Raw genomic sequence first — 20,772 nt, forward strand, 5'->3', positions numbered from 1 at the left:
GAGGTAGATTTGTAATCTTTTGATTTGGTTTCAGGGAACAAAGAGTCACTGGAACCCTTGTGTTTATTCTGACTGGTCTGTCAGTCTTTATGGCTCCCATCTTGAAGGTAAATATATGAAATACCTCTTCCTCCTCCTCAAATACTGACAGCTAACTGGATATGTGAAGAGCAGAGTTTCTTATGAAATATCTGCAGGACTCTCCTTAGTTCTGTAACACACTGAAGCAGGGGTCAGAGAGAATGAGGACTTCAAAAAAACTTTTATCATGATTTTCTTCTCACTCCTTTATTCCTTCTATTATTATTATTATTGTTATTGTTGGGGCAATGATTTGGTTTAACCATATTAAATTACCAGTATTCAAACGTTTTGACCTATGAAAATGTCAATTTCATACAGTTAATTCTGTCTCCCCTCCACCCCACATGTTCTATTCCCCTAGTGTTTGTACATCCTTTCTTCCCATTACTTCCCATTTCCTTGTCCCTAACTCCTGCCTCCCTCCACCTCCATATTAGACTCCTGGGTAACGTGAGTGGCTCAGGATAATCATTTTGTAATTCTTCCCCTATTCTTAATTATTACTGACTGCTTCTATTTTCTTTGAATAAGAAGGCCTAATATCCACAATGGGTGAATAGAGTAAAATTACTGATTTATAATTAGAAAACTTAGAATTGAACTTTTGAAGAAGAAAAATTACGTGGTAGATTATTCAGAAAGTTAGGAGTTAATATATAGGTTTGATCGATGGAGTGAATGTCTGCCCAATTAGATAAATATAAATTACATGTGAGAACCTACTTAGAAACAGAAATAGGAGCAAAACAGAAGGTTAAGGTTAGTACATACTTGTCAAGAAACTTCCAGTTTTGTGACACAAGCATGTTATTTTTCTTTTCTATATAAACAATACTAGTCAGTTATTGATAATTTACATCTTATGCTTTGAACCACAATGCAAAGCTCCCACATCACCTATAAACGTAATAGCTATAAACGACTATTACCAATATCCTTCCAATTTTTTTGAAAATTTTTGGTTATTTTTAAACAATTCTAATTTTCAAGGTTTTTAAAGTGCTTATTGAATTGCATGAGTAATGGAGTGGTACTCTCTTGTAAAGAATTCAAACAATACCAGATGTGATGAAAGGCAAACGCCTTCCATTTCTGTCAGGTTAGAACATTTATATATCAATTGCCAATCAGATGAATTTGAGAACAATGGAATTATAATTTCTTAACATATAGATAAGACTGAATTTGCCTTTAGGGTACTTAGTTATATTAATGCCTGTGACATGCACAAAATATCTGTAAACAATTAAAAGATTTAAATATTCATCTTTTGTCCTTGGTTTCCACAATGTCAATTCACTGGTTTCATTCTTTTTCTACTGCAGTCATGAAGAACATGTGTCTCATGGAATGGGTGGAATAGCCAATTAAAAATAACCTTTAAAAAGTTGTTTCTGGTTATAGAGAGAGGACCTTAAAAGACTATATAGATCTTACCTTCTGCGGTGGCAATTTTCAACCCTTTTCATCTCATGGCACACGTAACCATTTAATAAATTCTGCACACACCGAAAAATATATTTTTTGCTAATCTGACAAAAAATAGGCATAATTTTGATTCACTCACATTGATGGCTATTGTGTTGGCTGTTACCATTTTTTTTATGTGACAGTCTGAGGGAAAAGCGGGAAAAGAGGGCAGTGCCCCTGACTAAATAATCAGGTATTGCATGTTTTAAAAATCTTGCAGCACACAAGTTGAAAATTTCTGTTCCGCAGGGGCAGAGGGAAATCTGTTGTCGCCTTTGCCCGTGCACAGCCAGTTGGGGCATTGGACTGAAGCTGTTGTTTCACAGCATCAGATTTACTGCCAAAATGCTTTGTGTTCCTCTGTTGTCCCAGAGACACCAGCACATAGCTGGTGGGAAAATCTAGTGACAGCTTTTTACTGTGTGACAGTGGGACCTCATCTGCTGAGAGCAGGTTTTAGAGAGGTCATTGCAGGCAGTTATGACCCATGTTGGAGGCTCTCCTGGGGATGAATCTGCTCTTGCCGCCCCTGGAGGTGGGCCTGCTTGACACACCACAACTTCTCTTATGGGGCTTCTTGTACTTGATCCCTACTAGCACAAGGGGCAGTATACAGAGATCTTTCCATCGGTTCATGTTTACTCATCACTCCCCACCCATTTTTTAATTTAAATAGTATTTCTTTTCATTAATACACTATAAAATCCTAATTCAAAAAAGTCAGATGTGTTTAAAAGTTCTTTTGTTGTTGACAGTAAATTGGCCTTCCTTTTGGATAATCTGTCAGTTGAGTAACTGTGTATGATTCCCAAGGGTCACAGTTAATAGATACTGTATAAAGTGCTTTTTGGGGGATGAGATGCAAAACTCACATTTTCAATAGCACCTCTTCCTAGTTTCTGACCCTGCTCTTAAATATGGCTGCAGAGGAGATAAAGCAGAAAGCCCTTTTGTTCTTTTTTTTTTTTACAATGATTCTTTTTGCCTCAGATATGCAAAGCACTTTACTATCTACAGGAACAAATTAGAATACCGAGAAAGGAAAGGGATCAAAAGGATCAGTGACCGTGAGCTTGTTTTTCCTTTGACCTCCCTTGGTAATCCCTGCTTTGGCTTGCCCTCACTCAGCTGCCAGAGTCCTTAATGGTGGCTCTTTTCTCTTCACACTTTGGGCCAGTGCAGAGAGTCACTGTAGGAATCAGTGAAAAAGGCAGTCCAGCACACATTTATGTCAGAGAAGATTCTGCCCAAATTGTGATTTGAAATTATTTTGTCGATATAGTTTGCAACATATTGTGGGAAAGCTAGACTTAAAATCAAGAATAAAATAATATAGCCATGACTACTGTGATTTTTTTCCTTAAGTAATTAAGACTATTTTGACTTCAAGAATCATATATGATAGAGTCGGCTAATTTTATCTCATGTGTCCTTTTCATCATTAAAGTTTGGTAAGTTATATGCATTTACCACAGAACCCTTCTAGCTCTTTCGAAAAGTCAACACAGGAAGAAGATGGTGAGGGACGAGTCAAACTTTAACCTGTTAAAACTGAATCTAAAGTTCCAATGAAAAGTTAAGATTAACAATTAACCTCAGAATTCGCGCAGAGAGGTATGCCAGGGGTTACCTTGGAGGAGGGAACCCTTTTTTCCCCCCACCATGTGACTATGTGCATTTCAAAGAAACAGGCGACAACTTTAGTGACTGGTGTTATTTAAGACTTTTCCTTAAAAGGCAGATCTAGTGAATGGGATCAAGAAAAATATGTGACTTTTACTTTTAAAATGAAATGGCTCAATTCCTTAATCCCTTGCAAGTTTAGTGGCCTCAGATGATCCTAGTAATTTTCTCCCCAGCTTTAAGCATGACAGGCAGTGGTCCCCTGAGCCTGCATAGGCAGGCTAACTTTGAACCTGAGGTTGATCACTTCTGTTCTGAGCTCTGGCAAAATCTCTCTTTTTACCTGGAAGAATATAAGGAATGGTAGTGTACTAGCTTTAAGTTCACAAGGAAACCCCTTAACTGTAGCCAGCTGTGTCTTACATGCCTCGCATCTCACCACTGATTCAATGCGGAACTGTTGGGAAGCAGGCATAACTGGCTTCCCAGGCTGCTTAACCCGTTTAGATCTGTGTTTCTGTAGCAGAAACATTGCCTATTAAGCTAGTGCTCTGTATGGGAGACTTGGGGAGACTAAAGAGCACTGAAAAGATGAAAGGTAGTTCTTGAGCTTACTTCGTTCACCCTTTTGGCAAGCCGAAGGAAATAAAGATCATGTAAAGTTCCCTGCTACTTCTGTTGCCTTTGCTTGAATTATTTATCTCTGACAGGAAGAGGGGCTAAAATTTATCTTTCAAACTTGTTTAGTGTTCTTAAATGTGGAGGATAGCATTTAATTTGTACTTGGCAAACATTGGTTGACCTCCTATAATACACCCCACACTCTGCTCATTAACACGGAGCTGGAGATGAATGATAGTGATGATGATGATGATGATTGTAATAGCAGCTCCCATTTATTGAGCTTGGCATTGGATGAAGGGCTGCACAGATTTTTTAAATTTAGTTCTCCAATAACACAAAACTATATTAATAATTACTTTCATTTTACAGATAAGAAAAATTATTAATAACTTGTTAGGTCACAAAATTCTTAAATGGTAGAGCCAAGATTTGAACTGAGGCAGTTCTGGCTCCAAAGGCTGATTTCATAACCATCAGAGTGTACCACCTTTTAAAATAAAACAGTCTTTGCTGTCACAGAATTCATTCACTTTCGATTCCCATGAGATGATCTTTCCCAGCCTCTTTGATCCATTTTCCAATTCTTTTATGTAGAGAAAAATGTGACATTTGCACAAACTCATCATAGCTCACTCCACAATTTCTTCAGTGACTAGGGACCAGATTGCAAGTCAGCAACTTTTCTTTTTTCTTTCTTTCTTTCTTTTGTGAAATCAAAATGCTTTGGATTTAATAGATAACCTCCAATCCTGTAGTACCCTCAAAATAATACAAACATACGTAAGTTGAAATTTGTTTTGCTTATCAGTGCCAACCTTTGTAGGGGGGTTGGGAAAGCACAGTGAAAGAATGACTCTCCCCGCTGTTCTTTACAGTTCTTTTTTTTTTTAGCTATAATTTTTAAAAATGTATTGTTGTTCAGTTACAGTTGTCCCTCCTTATTCCCCACGGCTCACCCCTACCCCACCCCGCCCCCCGACTCCACAGTCAATCGTCCGTTGTCCATGCCCAGGAGCCCTCTATTCGTGTCTCTTTGCTTGTCCCTTCCTCTTCTTTCCCGCTTCCCCCTGCTCTCTGGTCACTGTCAGTTTGCTCTTTATCTCCAAGACTCTGATTCTGTTTTGCTCACTTGTTTGTTTTGTTGATATGGAAGTTTGTTGGTTTGATTCCTGGTCTGTGCACATTGCTTTACAGTTTCTTCAGTGTTGTGAGAATGGTCAGTCTTATGGATGACTGATGACAGGTGATGTGGGATCTTTATCTTATGGGAATTACCTGCCCATTTTCCTAGTACTGTGTCACAAACAAATATAAACATAAACATAATCCCTTTTATATTATTCTCCACTACCACCTCTAAAAGAGAGCAGGTCGCAGCATTTTGTTTAAGACTATGGACCATTTATCTTAACAGACTCAACCTATACCAAAGCATATCCAGGCAAGGCTGATCATAGGCTCTCTGTCCAGTCCAGAAACTTGTTTCTTTCCAAGACCTTCTAAGAGCGGCACCCACTGGAGTGGTTTGTGCTCCGTAATAGCTTCCCAGCATTTCATTGGCTTATACCAAAAATGCTCAACATATAAATATTCACCTATTTAAATGACACTTTTCATCTTAGGAAAAGTAGTCTGGAAGCATCATGACCTATGTAGTATAAGGTTAAAGGCAGTTAACAGCAGGAATATCCAAAGGAAGATATTAAAATCATATATACAGTCATCTCTACTAAAAATGACAAATATTTGTTATTCTAAAATGATGTCTTCTAATTAAATTTTCAGCACATGAAACATTATAGTATGCTTATTAGCTGAAGTCTGTGTGCTGTAAGAACAAGATCTCCCACATCCTTACAAAAACTGAAACACATTTTTCTTATTCATAGACATTAGTAGTTTTATTGACAGAAAAATGTACATAACCCAGTATTATCTTTTGTCTTTGCCAATGGAGAAAATTGGAATAAAATTTATCATTCAATTTTATAATCAGGGTTGGTAGAGCTCTTTCTCCCACAAATTTTTATTTTTCCGAAACTAATTTTAATTGTCCGGTTTTACATGTGTATGACAATTGTAAGCCACTTCAAATAATTTTTGGAAGTTTTAATACTAATCATAACTGAAAAAGACTAACTCTGACTGAGGCATAAATAGATGTCTGATTAATGTGCTAATCAACCTCCTCCAATATACATCAGTCCTAGAGGACAATAAAGTCCTCTGGTCATGATTTTCAATGCAGAGTATTTCTACACATTTCAGAATGCCGGAAAATAGTAGAAGATAGGCGTATAACGCATGCTCACACACACTCTCCCACCTGTTGCAAAAGTTATATGAAATTCATTAGTTACTGTCCCTAAACGCATTTAAACAGATGAACGAGATTTTGAAGACCACCTTGTTTCTCACTCTCGAGAAGAAATATTTACAAGAACTTAGAGACTCCTTTATAAATAACTATCTAAATACAGAACAAATTGAGAGGATGCAGGTCAAACATGGCTGAGCTCCCCTCAGCTCAAATTAGATGAGTCTTGACTACAAAGCTGTTTTCTTAACATACGAGTTTCTGCAAGACGTGATAAGATTTACTGAGCACCATGGTAATCTTTTAAGACACTACTCAAAAACATGGCCCTATATTTTAAAATCCCCAGAAGGGGTTTTAGGACAGCAGAAGCACCTTAGCCACTGAAATAGGATTCTATTATGAGTAAAATTACTTGTACAGCAAATCCTTTAAAAGTTCAGCAACCTATAAATAGAGAATATTCTCTGAAATGTACTGCTCTTCCTGATTATTCCATTGGCTCCTTCAACTGTAGTAAAACTACATAAAAATAATTAGTTGCCATAAAACTTTTGACTATATGATATACTTCTTATGAAAGAACCTTGGTCTGGGCCAAGCATGATGAACTTAGACAGGCATATGGTAGATATTTTTATTATTATGGTGGAGTTCCTTTTGAGTAGTTACAGGCTGGCATAATAATGATGACCAACACATTCAGTTCTCCTGAAATGAATCCAAGAAAGAGATGACCAGAGCTAAAGATATACTATGAATTCCTAGGTCTAAAGCTGGCACATTCACCCAGTAAAATAAAAGAGCCCTTACTAACCTAGATTGAACACATCAGCAAGTATTAATGTAATATTTAAGTGCATGTAGTCAGGTAAATATTATATATAACCACCATTAATATTTATATATAGCACTAACCCCCCTAAAGTTTAGTCTTCCGAGAGCATAACTAAAAAATGCATCCCTCATTGCTTTCCACAGTTAAATACTAGATTTTTCTATGGAAGTAAATAGAATGTTAGGATAATACATTCTTCATAATGTCTAAATTAGACATCAAATTTCTAAACAGAAGAAAAGGGCCTCAGCTAAAGAGCCACATATTAGATATATTCATACTGGTCTATAAAAACTAAATAAATAAATTAGCTTGAATAAATTAAGAGTGCACATTCAGAACAGAATTGTAGCTTTTGGTCAGCAACATGTAAACCAAAGGCAAAAGTCTGTCAAGATCAAGGCAGGTTTTGTTTTTTGTTTTGTTTTGTTTTTAAGTACAGTACAATGTGTTTGCTTTTTCCCCAAGTTCATTTGGTATTTACTTTGATGGTATTTAAAGTGCATTGCCAAGCTAAAATACAAGCTTTCTAATTTAAAAAAGTAGAAAGTTTCTCTTGCATTAGTGTCTTCCTCATACCAATTAATGGTATTTTCTTTTTGTCTTCGCACACATTAGTACAAGAGATTACTGCGACAGTCATATGACTTTGGACACAAAGCATGGTGTCTGTCAGGGTGATAGCTGTTATAAGGAATTGCTTTCTTCTTTTGCTGGAGTCAATTTAAGTGTTGTCAGGAGGAAGCTCAGGGCTTTGTCGAAGATTGTCATCCATCTTTTCAGTTAAGTTGGATTCCTTATTTCCAAGTAGTGTGAGTTTCTGCAGATTTGCACCTACTGTTTCTTGTCCGACTGGAGCGATGTCTCCAGTCTAACGCAATCAGTTTTCAAGGAGTGGAATCATGGGGGTGTACCTCAACCCAAATCTATCTGCTACTGACTTCTGTTCACACAGGAAAATGCTCTGAGGCTAAGGCTAAAATAACTGCTTAGGATGCCATCACAAAAGCTACACAGGCTGGAGAGCTGTTTCACATGTTCTTGTAACTGAACCTTAGGGAAGCATACTTTATAAAGAGGTGCAAGTAAACCAAACACACAGGCACCCAAGGTGAAAGGTGTATCTCCAAAACAAAAACAAAAACAAGCAAAAAAAAAACCCTAAACTGAAATGACCCTAGTCTGTTTGACAGAGGAGGTGGGTGCTCCTTGGCATCTCCGGGTACCTGTGCTTCCACTTCTTGGAGGGGGTAAAGGGAGGCTCTGCTCTGGTGAGGAGAATCCTGGCCAGAACTCCCTTAGACATTCTTCCAGGAAGGATCAAACTCAAGGGAAAGGGAACTGGTGAGGCAAACAGTGGTTTTATCACAGTCAAGTAATTGTCACTCTCCCAGAATGTGTGAAGCGCTGCAGGAAGATGCCTCTCTTCAAGGAGAGCAATGTAAGCCTGTGTATCTGCCCTGTGCTTTGTGGAGAGTTCATAATCAGCCTTATACTTCTGTTTTCTTAAAAAGTTTAGTATTTTTGCTGGTTGAGAAACAATGTTGTCTTCGACTGTCAGAATTGGTACATCGTCTCTTGAACCTCTCCGTGTGTTATCTGTGCCATTGACTTTCCATGTTAACCCCTGGAGTATCATCAGAGAGAAAATTTGGCATAAGCCATTACCACCAAGGACTTATTAATGTATCAACAGGGAAGTCAGCAACTTTCTTACTAGCCCAGATTTTTAAGTCTTATGGGTATTAGGATATTATTTTAGTAATATGCTCCTAAAGACAGCTGTTAAGAGTTGAAAGAGCAATATTGTAGAGCTTAAATAAAACCAAGGCTCAAGTCTGACCTTTGCAGCCATCCTTCTGGACTATATTCCTGCCTCCCCTCCCACACCTCCCACTCCCACTCTGGAGGGACCAAAGAGAGTTGGCACTTTGCACTTGCAGGCTTTTGACTTGACAGTGAAGGTCCTAATGATAATGACATCAATGCCACCTTTATCACTTATTGAATATTATCAGCCAGGCCCTGAACTAGATATTTTGCGCTATGTGGTCTTTAGTATAACCACTACACAGATGAGAATACTGAGAATGGGAGAAGTTGAGAATGTTCTCTAGGTTCCACAACAGCTAGAGCCAGTGTTATATCCCAGGTATGTCTGATTTCATTGCCTATGCTCTTAGCTGGAGCCTCATTCAATGTTTTACACACAAGCACACACACACAACTATTATTCTGCTGGGGGGGCCTCACTCCTGTACTGGAATCAGTGCTATGCATAACTACAATCTATCTTTCTTATTATACTTAACCTTCTTGCATTTTTTTCTTTTGGAAATAACCTAACATTATCAGAGAATCAAAGGGAGGGATACGTAAAAAGGAGTGGAATGACAGTAACCAGAATTTGAAAATTTTTATCTTTTTTAAAGACATTGTAATCTTTGTTTATAATAACACATTTTGGCTTTCTGGGTATAATTGATTATATAATTTTCTTTTCATAATTTTATCATTTGGCAATTCTTGATATACCTAGAAACCTCCTACACCTTGTGTTTTCATTTCTCCTGTCTTGCTTTGTAGAAATGTCTCCCTACTATTACTATGTATATTGTATTATTTTAACTTAAAATAGGATCCTATCTTTAAAAACACGTTCTTCTTTCCTTCCTTTGGGAAATTTCTATTGTGATGAATGATTCTGTTGTGATGAATTTTTAAAGATTGACCTTCTGATGTGACTCATGAACCAAATCCAATAAAAAAAAATCCTCTAACTCAGTAATTCTGTTAAATTTCATTAAGATGTCCAAATTGGAAGATTTTTATTGAGACGCTGCATTTTCACACACACAAAAAAATGGTGACTTTCGCAAGGCATTTGTGTCACAATGAAGTTGTCCAAAAATCTAATTAATAGCCTTCCTTGCATGTACTGTTTCCTTTTCACCAAGGGATGACTTTTAAAAAATACTTTTATACCTAAAGCTTTTTTCCTACACATACTCATGCAATTCTGAGTTCTTGATGACTTCTGATTTTATTTTGTAGTAGATTCAGTAATATCTACTGCATAAGTCATCAAAAGTTCAGAAATAATAGACCTAAGCAACAAGGCACAACTTGCCTTCATTTTGGCATTAGAAGTGCATTGGAGAAAATACTAGCTAAGCTCAGGTGAGGGCTGGACATCGGCCAGGATCAGCTGGGTGATTACTTCCTTTCAAGCCAGGAGAACACTTTACGCAGGTAAAAAAATAGAAACCTGCTGGGTTTCCAACCAGTTTCCCATGATCTATACTTCTCTTTTCCCCCTTCCACCTTTCTTTTCTTCTAAAGAAATTAGAAGTAAAATGACAAGAAGGAAATCATCCTTTATTAAGGAAAAATGGAAGTGCCCTTTCCCGAAGAAGATCTTTTATTTAAAAATTAAGAAATGAGTCAGAACTAGAAAATGGTGGCATTGTTAGTTTCCTTTTTTATTTTTTGGTAAAATTGTACAGTCATGGTAAGGAATGGAAACATGCACATTCTCAACGAAGGAAAGGCACATGTCAGAACTCCAGTGGTTTGAATGGGATGAGTTCCCCTTTGCGTGCCGACTGTCGGGCATCGCAGCGCACATGGCTTCCGTACTGCTCACGCCACCCCTCCCACCTCCTTCAACATCCAAGGTCATTTATTTTTCTTTGAACTGAAGGTCAAATTACCTGTATTGAAATTGTTAGTCTTTTTTAGAAGCATGTGATGTTTTACAGAAATAAGTATATTTATTCCATATACACTTTACAATTCCTATAATTAACCAATAACATTTGGAGACAGTTGTGGCATTTTGGGATTTATTATTTCCCCAGTAGTAGCCAAAAGGTCTCAGATACAGAACTGTTTTAGGTAATCACAAAGAAATGCCGATGGAAATTGTTCTTTACTTAACACATGCAATAGTTCTTTAAAAATTATCCCTAAGTTATACCGTGTTCTGGTTACAATAGCCTCCTTTATGTAGTTTAGGTAAGATTGGACTTAATTGATTGTGGTTTTAGTACATTAGCTTTGAAACCTCCTGAAATTACTTGAGCTCCTTTCCAAAGAAGCTTGAGAACTTTTTGTAGTCCAGGTAGGAGACCTCTCAGAAAGGGTCATCTTTGACTGACTTTGTTTCTGTAGTACTAGGGATGTTTCAAAGGTCCAGGAATAGATAAAACTTAGGAACATCACAGTGGAACTTATCGTTGTTAAAACACTATGTATTCATGTAAAAAAGGCTCTTGCCAATTAAAGCATGAAATGTGTTAATTCCGTTTTAAAGCTGTTTATGAATCCCTGTGTGTAATTGCTTCCACATGCTTGATGCTCCTTTCAAGCAGTGTCCTCATTAGTTAGTTCTCAATATTCCTGAGAGGAAGAAAGGGGACAGCCGTTTGATGTTTTCTGAATTGAAAGAAGCACTTAAACACCACACTGATAGATCAATTGGTGAAAATTATTAAGGAAAAAATCAACAGACTGCTGGGAAAAGAACTTGGTCTCAGGAGTGAGGTGACTCTACTTCTCTTTCTATCAGTGCCTCACAGTCCAGGCGAGCATCTCAATTATGTAGCCACACCTTTTAAGGGGAAAGGAGAACAAACTTTTTTCTTGTTAAATAAAAGTTACTAAGGTCAGGTATGATCATTGTAAAAAAAAAAAAACAAACAGACATCAAATGAAAATTGAAAGTATCCTTCACCTTCCATTTATTACTAGTACAAAGGGTTTAGAGGTTTATCAATGATGAGTAAAGCACAATATATTATTATGTACTATCTTTCAGTTTCAAATTTAGCTTTTATGTAAAGTATCCCTCTCCATTACTGTCTTTATTGTTATTATTTTTGACCTATCTCCATTTGTTTTCCTTCCTAGTTTATTCCCATGCCTGTACTCTATGGTGTTTTCCTATACATGGGGGTAGCATCCCTTAATGGTGTCCAGGTAAGTTTTCTGTAACAATCTAAGTATAGTCATGTTTTCCTACTAGTAAAGCTAGTCCAGTAATAGATCTTTGTAGGAAAGTGTTAATTATTTGTTTAGTTTTAAAAGTACATTTATTTTCTACCTTCTCTACAGTTCACCTACTTTTCATTTTATGATTTAATTAACAAAGTTAGCTTGTGTTAACAAATGTTGTTGTACGTACCTGTTCTTAAAATAGGCCGTTAAAGGTCATTTGACCAGAAAAGTAAGAGATATGATCCATCTTCCTTTCCTTCCCTTTCCCTCTCTCCCTCTCTCCTTCCCTCCCTCCCTCCCTTGTTTCCTTCCTTCCTTCTTTCCTTCCTTCCTTCCTTCCTCTCTTCTGTCCTTTGCTTCTTTACTTTTGTCTCAAAAAAGGAAAGCAGCCCTCTCCGTGTGCTCTTCAAGATACTATTTATCCACTTGCCTTTACCCCAAAGAGCAAGGCAATTTTTATTTAATGTTCTTTTCACATGATTGAGTTCAATGATCAAAAGTTTTGAACCAATAAAAAAATAAAGTCAGCATGGTTTGTGTGTGACTTACATTGACATTTTCAGCTATTCACAACTTTGGTAAAACTGGCCCCCCTTTTAAAAGTCACTAGGGAAAACTTTGTAAGGGTCTTTGTCTTTCAATTGAGTTTTAATTTAATTGGCACCAGGAAACTGGAATTACTTCTGCTGCTTTCTGGCACCTTGTTAATTGCAGCCTTATTTAGCACTTAGTAAAGTTTTAGTGGGAAAAGACTGCATGTTCTGTGAACATCATAAGAATTTATTTAAACCCCTTCATAATAGTTCTTGCTTTCATTTATTGAATTTAGATTTATTTGGTTTTAGAGTCAGATAGAGCTGGGCAAGTGGCCAGACTCCCCAAAAGAGAAAAGGCCACTTTATTTTTCCTTATTTAGGTTCATTGAGTAGAGTTCTTCATTATTTGGATATTTGTTACAAAACACAAGATGGTTCTTCATAGATTGGACTAGATGAATTTGAATGTGGGCTTATTTATGCCCTTAAAACTTTTGGAAAGATAAATGTATAAAAATATTTCATTTGTACCTGGTATTGTAAATATTCTTTATTATTCTAAGTGGAAAAAGATGAAATTAATATGACCTTCAAACTAATAGTTCTTAATTTTGTTTAGCTTTAATAGGTCAATCTAGGTCAGAAGTTTGATTTTATGCATTCTTGGTGCTTAATTGATGCTTAGAGCTTAGTACATGTTTATTAAATGGAAGAAAAAAACTCAATTTCATAAAGATGGGGGGGAAATCGTTTGCTAATGAGAAAGATAGTAGATTTTTTAAATCCTGTGGTGCTGTTGTACCTATTACCTTTTTTCTTTTCCTTACTTTTCTCTTGATTCTTCCTCTTTTAGAACTTTTGCAAGATTTGATTTAGCAAGAAATTTTGTAACCCAATCTTTATAAGCAGCAAGGCCCCCATCCATTAAAAATAGCCCTGGAGGAAGAAAGAAAACACTTTAGTTAGGAAACCACTTCAGAGATTATTGTCTGTGATAGTCTACTTTTACACGTCTCCCTTCTCTCCAGAAAGAAAGCAGAAGTATTATTTCAGAGTTCTTATTACATAATTTAATCCAGCAGTTATGTACTGAGCCTCTTTCATCTGAAAGATCCTATGATAGGTACTGAAATAGCGTCCTTATCATCATCATCAATGTGAGCTCGACAGTTACTCTTTGAAGCACAGCACCTGGCACAGAGGGGCTCCACAGCCATTTTAATACCTCTTCACACATGAGAATGCAATGGCCTGTCCAGGATTCAAAAGGCTAGTTGTTGACACTCTGACGCTTCACTAGAATTAGTATTCATCTGGCTTTTCTCTTAAAAAAAAAATGGTAATGCGCTGCTGAATGTATTAGTTACGTTATGCCATAGATAATGTAGAATTTATGAAAATACCAGTGCATTCCCATTTTCGAGCTGGATACTTCCTTTACATCCTTGAAACATCCCTGAAACAGAAATGATGCATAGCTGCATCTCCTCCTCTATCATATAAGACAACAAAGGTAGAGTACAATACATGCGTTAGGTGTCTTACTTCATTGTATCATTATTAAAATAGTCACAAGACCATCTCTCTCAGGTAGTATAAATAGAAAGCAGGAGATGAGTATTAGGAATTTATATTTTGCTTTGTGACTTTATTCTTGGTGGCCACATAATCTCATATATCTGTATAACATTGCTGCAAAGTAATAATAAAAATCAAATCATACAATGTCTGAAAAATCAGAAATCATACCACTGTGATAGACTAAATTTCTACACTCCATGAACCCTGACCTCTGAAAAAGACACTGCTTGTCCAAAGTATAGAATATAAATCCCCAGTGGATTGTTAGGCATAATGGGAATGACTTTGTGTATCAGCTCTTGAAGTAATGCAGTTGTGCCCTCTTTCCCCCTTCCTCCCCAGTTCATGGATCGTCTGAAGCTGCTTCTGATGCCTCTGAAGCATCAGCCTGACTTTATCTACCTGCGCCATGTCCCTCTGCGCAGAGTCCACCTGTTCACTTTCCTGCAGGTGTTGTGTCTAGCTCTGCTCTGGATCCTCAAGTCAACTGTGGCTGCTATCATTTTTCCAGTCATGGTAGGGATTCCTGTCATTGAACCTACCCGTGGGGTCATACCAATATCATGTGGTTACTATAATATGGAAGACATAGTTGTCTTTTATTTGTGGTTCCAATTTTTTCCAGCTTTGACGAAATCACTTTGATTTGTTCAGCTGTAGTTTAAGACTCCTAGGTGCATGATTGTTTACACTGGACCTCAGAATCCGACTAAGCTGGGTTTAGATGCCGATCCTGGTTCTTGCTGGTCAGTGAACCGCCCTGAGCTGCCATTAACTTACCAGTAAAATATGGATGGCATTGTTATTGTTATTCTGAGCATTAGCAATGAATATCAAACATATCACTTAATGCCTGGCACATAAGTACACATTAATTATTTTTAAAATTCTGTTGTACAACAGAGTCAGTCTAACAAAGTTTGGCACATTTCAGTACAAATAATAGCGAACAAACTGGGCAACTTATGAAAGTTAGAATTAGAAAGAATGGAGTGAGTTTAGTATTTGAAGTTGCTGCTAGTTTGTATCATGTTAAGTTTCAGTCTGGACTCTTTATCCTTGCTATGAAATGGTGAGAAGCAAGGTAAAATAACTGATATTCCCTTCTGAATCGCAAAAAAAAAAAAAAGAAGAAGAAAAAAGAAAATGCTAGCTCTGTACTTGGTTTCATTATTGAATTTTATAGTTTCCCATAGCTTTCCATCTCTTGGAAGAAAATGCATATGCCTACACTTGCAACTAGTCACAAGGACGCCTCAGGTCTGCTCTGTCCCCCTATGGCTTTGAAAGGGGGATTTTCATACATAAACCATATTTTATTTTTTATAAAAATTATCTTAGCCAGGGTTATTATTTTGTTTGAAGGGTATTTGTATTTTATAATTGTTTTTTTTTTCCCCTAGGGAAGCAGGAAAAAATGGTATAAAATACTAGTGATATTTGTAGAGTCAGATATATTTTCTTGATGATCCTTACACCTTTTTTCTTTCTCTTTTGTTTTTATTATTTGTATTTTTATTTTTAAATTATTTCAGTTACAGTTTACATTCAATATTATTTTGTATTAGTTTCGGGTATACAGTATAGTGGTTAGACAGTCATATACTTTATAAAATGTTCCCCCTGATATTTCTAGTACCCACTTGGCACCATGCGGAGTTATTACAATATTATTGATTATATTTCCTATGCTGCACTTTACATTCCCATGACTATTTCATAACTACCAATCTGCACTTCCTAATCCCTTCGCCTTTTCACCCAGTCTCCCAACCCTTCTCTTAAACTCTATTAATGTACTGGGAAACACACTGAGTGTGAGAAATGACTCCCATTTGCCTATTGGTATAATCTACCTATTTATTAGTTTTGCCAAAGCTAGGAAAAAACAAGGTTAGACCTGAGTAAATTTGAAATATATTCAGTAAGTCACTTATTACTTATGCTAAATAATAATAAAGTTTTACCTTTATGAGGTACTTTTTATCTTTGAGAGCTTTTATTTGATCACAAAACAATCATGTAATATCAATAGGGTGGATGTTATTAATTTCTCTACGAAATGAAGAAACTGATATCTAGAGAGCACGTGAGTCAAGACCAAGTGTTTGTTGGAAACAGAGGCATGACTCTTGTATCCTAGTGAATACATTTTTTACTGTTGAGCAAGGGCATCTTTAATGTACCTTCAGAAGTTAATCTTCAAGAGCTATTTATAGAATCAAAGATGCAGGCTTTAAGAATACTGATTATAGAGGCAGACAGCTGGGCCCCTTCATATTCTCCCTTTTTTTGTGGCTTAGTGATCTTGGATGATATACTTATGTCTCTAAGCTTCCATTCCCTCAGCTGTAAAATGGAGATCATGGTGTCTACTCTTTGGGTTTGTTATGGGAACATGTAAGAAAATACTGCCCAAGACTTTTAGCATAGCATCCAAAACATGGTAAGTATTCAGTTAATGGTAGTTTTTGAAGTTGCCCCATAGCTCAAATGGTCTATGTACCACTACTTCCTCATTATTATACTTTAAATATGTCTCAGTGTACTGTATTTTATGCAGATTTTCTTGATTTTTTCAAAACCTTGTGTAATGTTTGAATTTTGAATAATTACAAATCAAATGCAGGTTATTTTTTCCTTTAACTTTTTAGCTGTTTTATCGAAAAACAGACATGGAAGAACATAGTTTAAAAACTAATCCTTTCACATTGAAATTCTAAGTGAATTTGATTACACATTTTGGTGAACAAAACAAAGTGAGTTACAATTAAAACTTTTATGAACCAACTTTCTCCCTGAAGAAAATGTTTATGGTCCACTTAACATAGGCCCATATCAGCAAGATGAGTTCCATCACCCTCTAGCCTTATGCAAAACAGGTTTCAACTGCCTTTGACAGGGCAGTATTTATATCATCATGACTTCATCTGACATGGTTTCTTTCATATTTTTTATATTTATTCTTCCAGATCTTGGCACTTGTAGCTGTCAGAAAAGGCATGGACTACCTCTTCTCCCAGCACGACCTCAGCTTCCTCGATGATGTCATTCCAGAAAAGGACAAGAAAAAGAAGGAAGATGAGAAGAAAAAGAAAAAGAAGAAAGGAAGTCTGGACAGTGACAATGACGATGTAAGGAACTTTCCAAAATTCCAAAGTAAAACTAGTTAAAGAAACAAATGTGAAGAATCGGATCTTTGATCCATTACGTGAGATGTATGGCTGAGTTCTGAGAATGCTTACCTAGCTTCATTACATGCTAGTCTTCGCCTTCCTTTGCCCTTTACTTTCTCTCTTTGGTTTTTTATATTTTCTGAAACCTTTCTTTAACCATTCATACACTAAAAATGATAACATGACTTCTAAAAACTCAACAAAAAAAAGCCCACCACGTCTAAAGAACTCCAATCTCAGAGATAAAATTAAGTTTGCTTAGTACTGCTGTAAAGTGTATTTGGTTTGCTATTGACAATCCAGGATTTAAATTTGAGATAACTCAGTTTCAGGTAATATCAAGCCTAACATGGACAAATACAGGTAACCTCACCTCCTATGATCTGTGTTTGAAGAGGCTCTCAGCCAGAGTTCTCTGCTATGGTACTTACCTTCAATTGGGCTTTGACATGATTTTAGATTATTTCTCTGTAACCCTTCAATAATGAATGGGAATTGGAGTTTAGTATCTTTTTACAAAATTGTAGTCATCAGTCTCATAGTCTAGATGGTCCTCCTGCAATTAGGTGATTAAGTTGAAAAATAAATGCCCATTTTTAAAAAATTTTGATGTCATTTATTGGCACAAAAATTATTCAGACACAACATGGTGTCTAGACATAGCTACACTTTATACTTTGTGCACTTTGTTTAACACACACAGAGCTTATTCCATTTGCCTTTAGAAAGAACTTTTAAAATGACATTTTCTGTGTGAAGATTTGTTCTGGGTGTATTTTTACACACTGCCATATCCCCATTCTAATGGGACCCCCTGTATCCCATCCTGAAGGGGGAGTGTAGTTAATTTTCAGTGTGTACTCTATACTTGATCACTTTGATTAATCATGCCTGCCTGTCCTTAATTGTCATAACAGCTCTTTATAGTATATATTTTTGCTCCTGCTTTACAGATGAGGAAATTTAGACTGAGAAATGTTAAGTCATTTTTCTAAGTGTACATAAATATTTGCTGATTGGGAATACAGCTATGGAAAACTTTCCAGTTGTTACAATTTGTATTGATTTCCATTTGGTGCCATTCTAGTTTTAATTGATTCAATCCCATCAACTCTGAAGAGAAGAAAACACATGTGAGGTAGAAAGATGATGTAGAATTTGAAAAGCTAGCAAAGTGGGAATGATTATATCTAACGCTTTTCTCCTTAGTACAATGTAGATGATAGTATGAACAATTTAACCAGTTCTGGGAAGGTAGAGAGGACTGTATAGTAACACCTTTCTTAAAAATGTTATAAATTTCTTTCACAGTCTGACTGCCCATACTCAGAAAAAGTTCCAAGTATAAAAATTCCAATGGACATCATGGAACAACAACCTTTCCTAAGTGATAGCAAACCTTCTGACAGTGAGTAGAACTAACCTCTTGCTTGCCTGCCTTAATATGATTTGCACTTGCAGAGAAAAAAACTTTAGAACTACCATTTACATTAACTTTCCCTGTACTTTCTTTTTTTTCCTGTGAAGATTTATACTTAATTATTTTTTAAAAGCTTCATTTTTACATTCTCCGAGCTTCCCTTTTCTTCCTTTTATCCACAATCTTAAGTTTTTGTTTGATAGTCTTTTCTCTGATCCCCGTTATCACCAGTTTCCTTCAGTTGCTAAACTCATAACCATATTTTAATTGATTTTTCTTTTTTCTGCTGATATTTAGAATCGCAGCATGCAGTAGTACCTCACTGTCTGTTACTGTTTGTCTTCCTTAGGCTTCAACCAATTACCAGATCAGCTCAAAAGAGAAATTGCAACATGGCCTCCCAATGATCACTGAATCAATTGTTAATATTGAGAATTTGAAATAATTTGTTATTCTAAATTTAATTGGCAATCATAAAATATTAACAGAACTTTTTAGGTACAACTTACAAGATTTGTGCATTTTCTTCATAATTTTTCATTTCCCCTCTGCTATTTCAAAATCAGCTTTCTAACTGTACTGTTCCCCACCCCTACCCCCGAGGTAATAGCCTGATGGCTGAGGTAAAATGATTTCTGATATGTCACCTTTTCTTTTGCAGTTAATGGGCCCCTTAAAAAGAGGAAAACCTCTGTAGTAATAATAGTGAATATATCTCAAGTTTTTTTAATAGCAAGTAGCAATTGCCTCCAAACTACTTTCACTTTGAGTTCCCATTTGAAGAAAATGTATTCTTTTACATCCAGATGCACTTCAGAGTTTCCTGATCTGCTGAAGGAGAAAAGACATTTGAGAATTTTTGCTTCTATTTGACAGTGCCACTTCAACTTCCATTACAGCTTACCAGGAAAAGTTTGAAATGAATAACTATTTATGAGAAATACATATATCAGTCATTTATTGCTCTGTAACAAATTACTACAAAATTTAGCAGCTGAAAACAACAAACATGTATTTTATAATACAGCTCCTGATATTCTAAAATTTTAGAGTGGCTCATTTTGGTGGTTCCGGGTCTGGGTGTCTCCTGAGATTACAGTCAAGCTCTCGGCTGGGGCTGAGTCTGAAGACTTGACTGGAATTGGGATCTGCTTCCAAACTCACTCACAAGGCAGTTGGCAGGAAGCTTCAGTTCCTTGGCCTGTGAGCATCTCCACAGGCGGCCCAGGCGTGATAAGGCTTCCACCAGAGCCAGTGATCACAGAATGTGCAACCAGGACAGAAACTGCAGTCTCTTATAGCTGAAACTCAAAAATAATATATCCTCCCTTCTGCCATATTCTGTGGGTCTCACAAACCAACCCTGGTGCAATGTGGGAAGGAATTATACAAGGATATGAATACCAGGGGTTAGGGAGCATTGGGAACCATTTTGGAATCTAGCTATCACATTAGATTTAAAGAATTAAAACACTCTCCTCACCTTTAGTGTCCAATCATCATGTAACCTATAATTTATAACTGAGGCTAGTTTCTTCTTAGTTCTATCAGTGGGATTTGGTTAAGTTTTCCTTTTTGAATTCAAGTTCCCCAAACCACGTTCTGGCTTTACTTTTCATCTCTAAAAATCATTCACCTCCTATCCCTTCACTGAAGAGAACAGCAATGGTTCTTCATAGAATACCCAGAGGAAAGGAAACTGAGTGATTTGGGCTTCATCACACTACTTGGATTCTTGCCTTGATACAATGTTTATTGAACTTACCTAAACTTGCCTTTCTTACTCTTACCAGTTGTTAAAGATGCATCAACTTTTGTGGAGATTTTAATGTTCACTCTAGTTTTACATAGTACCAAAGACTACCAAAGATTTTTTTTTTTTCCAGGAGAAAGATCACCAACATTCCTTGAACGCCACACATCATGCTGATAAAATTCCTTTTCTTCAGTCTCTCGGTATGCCAAGGTAAAGAACAGCCCAGTGTTTTACTTACATTGTTCTGTGGGATGATTGCCCCACAGAAACGTAGTCAATAGCGGGTTATTGGCAGAACACCTTGTTCTCCTTCCTCTCTACAATTTGTCTTAAATAAATTACCCAATCA

The 20,772-nt window shown here is 36.5% G+C and overlaps 1 protein-coding gene and 1 pseudogene across 5 annotated transcripts in view; one reads left to right on the forward strand and one right to left on the reverse strand.

Annotated features, from left to right (window-relative positions):
* Nucleotides 1-20,772, forward strand: part of SLC4A4 (solute carrier family 4 member 4) — a 288,470-nt gene that overhangs the window by 244,243 nt on the left and 23,455 nt on the right. For 3 of the 5 annotated variants that reach the window (XM_054591433.1, XM_054591425.1, XM_054591443.1), the window contains exons 19-24: nucleotides 35-107; nucleotides 11,868-11,936; nucleotides 14,414-14,587; nucleotides 17,044-17,205; nucleotides 18,559-18,655; nucleotides 20,554-20,633. In XM_054591433.1, the coding sequence (XP_054447408.1) occupies nucleotides 35-107; nucleotides 11,868-11,936; nucleotides 14,414-14,587; nucleotides 17,044-17,205; nucleotides 18,559-18,655; nucleotides 20,554-20,597 (619 nt within the window). In that variant the 3' untranslated portion in view covers nucleotides 20,598-20,633. Of the gene's footprint in view, nucleotides 1-34; nucleotides 108-1,409; nucleotides 1,532-11,867; nucleotides 11,937-14,413; nucleotides 14,588-17,043; nucleotides 17,206-18,558; nucleotides 18,656-20,553; nucleotides 20,634-20,772 lie in introns of those variants that run through there. The other 2 variants (XM_054591416.1, XM_054591451.1) reach the window with 2 other exon arrangements.
* LOC129085037 (metaxin-3-like) lies at nucleotides 7,629-8,673 on the reverse strand (annotated as a pseudogene).

This window comes from Pteronotus mesoamericanus, unplaced genomic scaffold, assembly GCF_021234165.1.
Source record: "Pteronotus mesoamericanus isolate MK-2021 breed Mesoamerican mustached bat unplaced genomic scaffold, CSHL_Meso_final contig_130, whole genome shotgun sequence".
Lineage (NCBI taxonomy): Eukaryota > Metazoa > Chordata > Mammalia > Chiroptera > Mormoopidae > Pteronotus > Pteronotus mesoamericanus.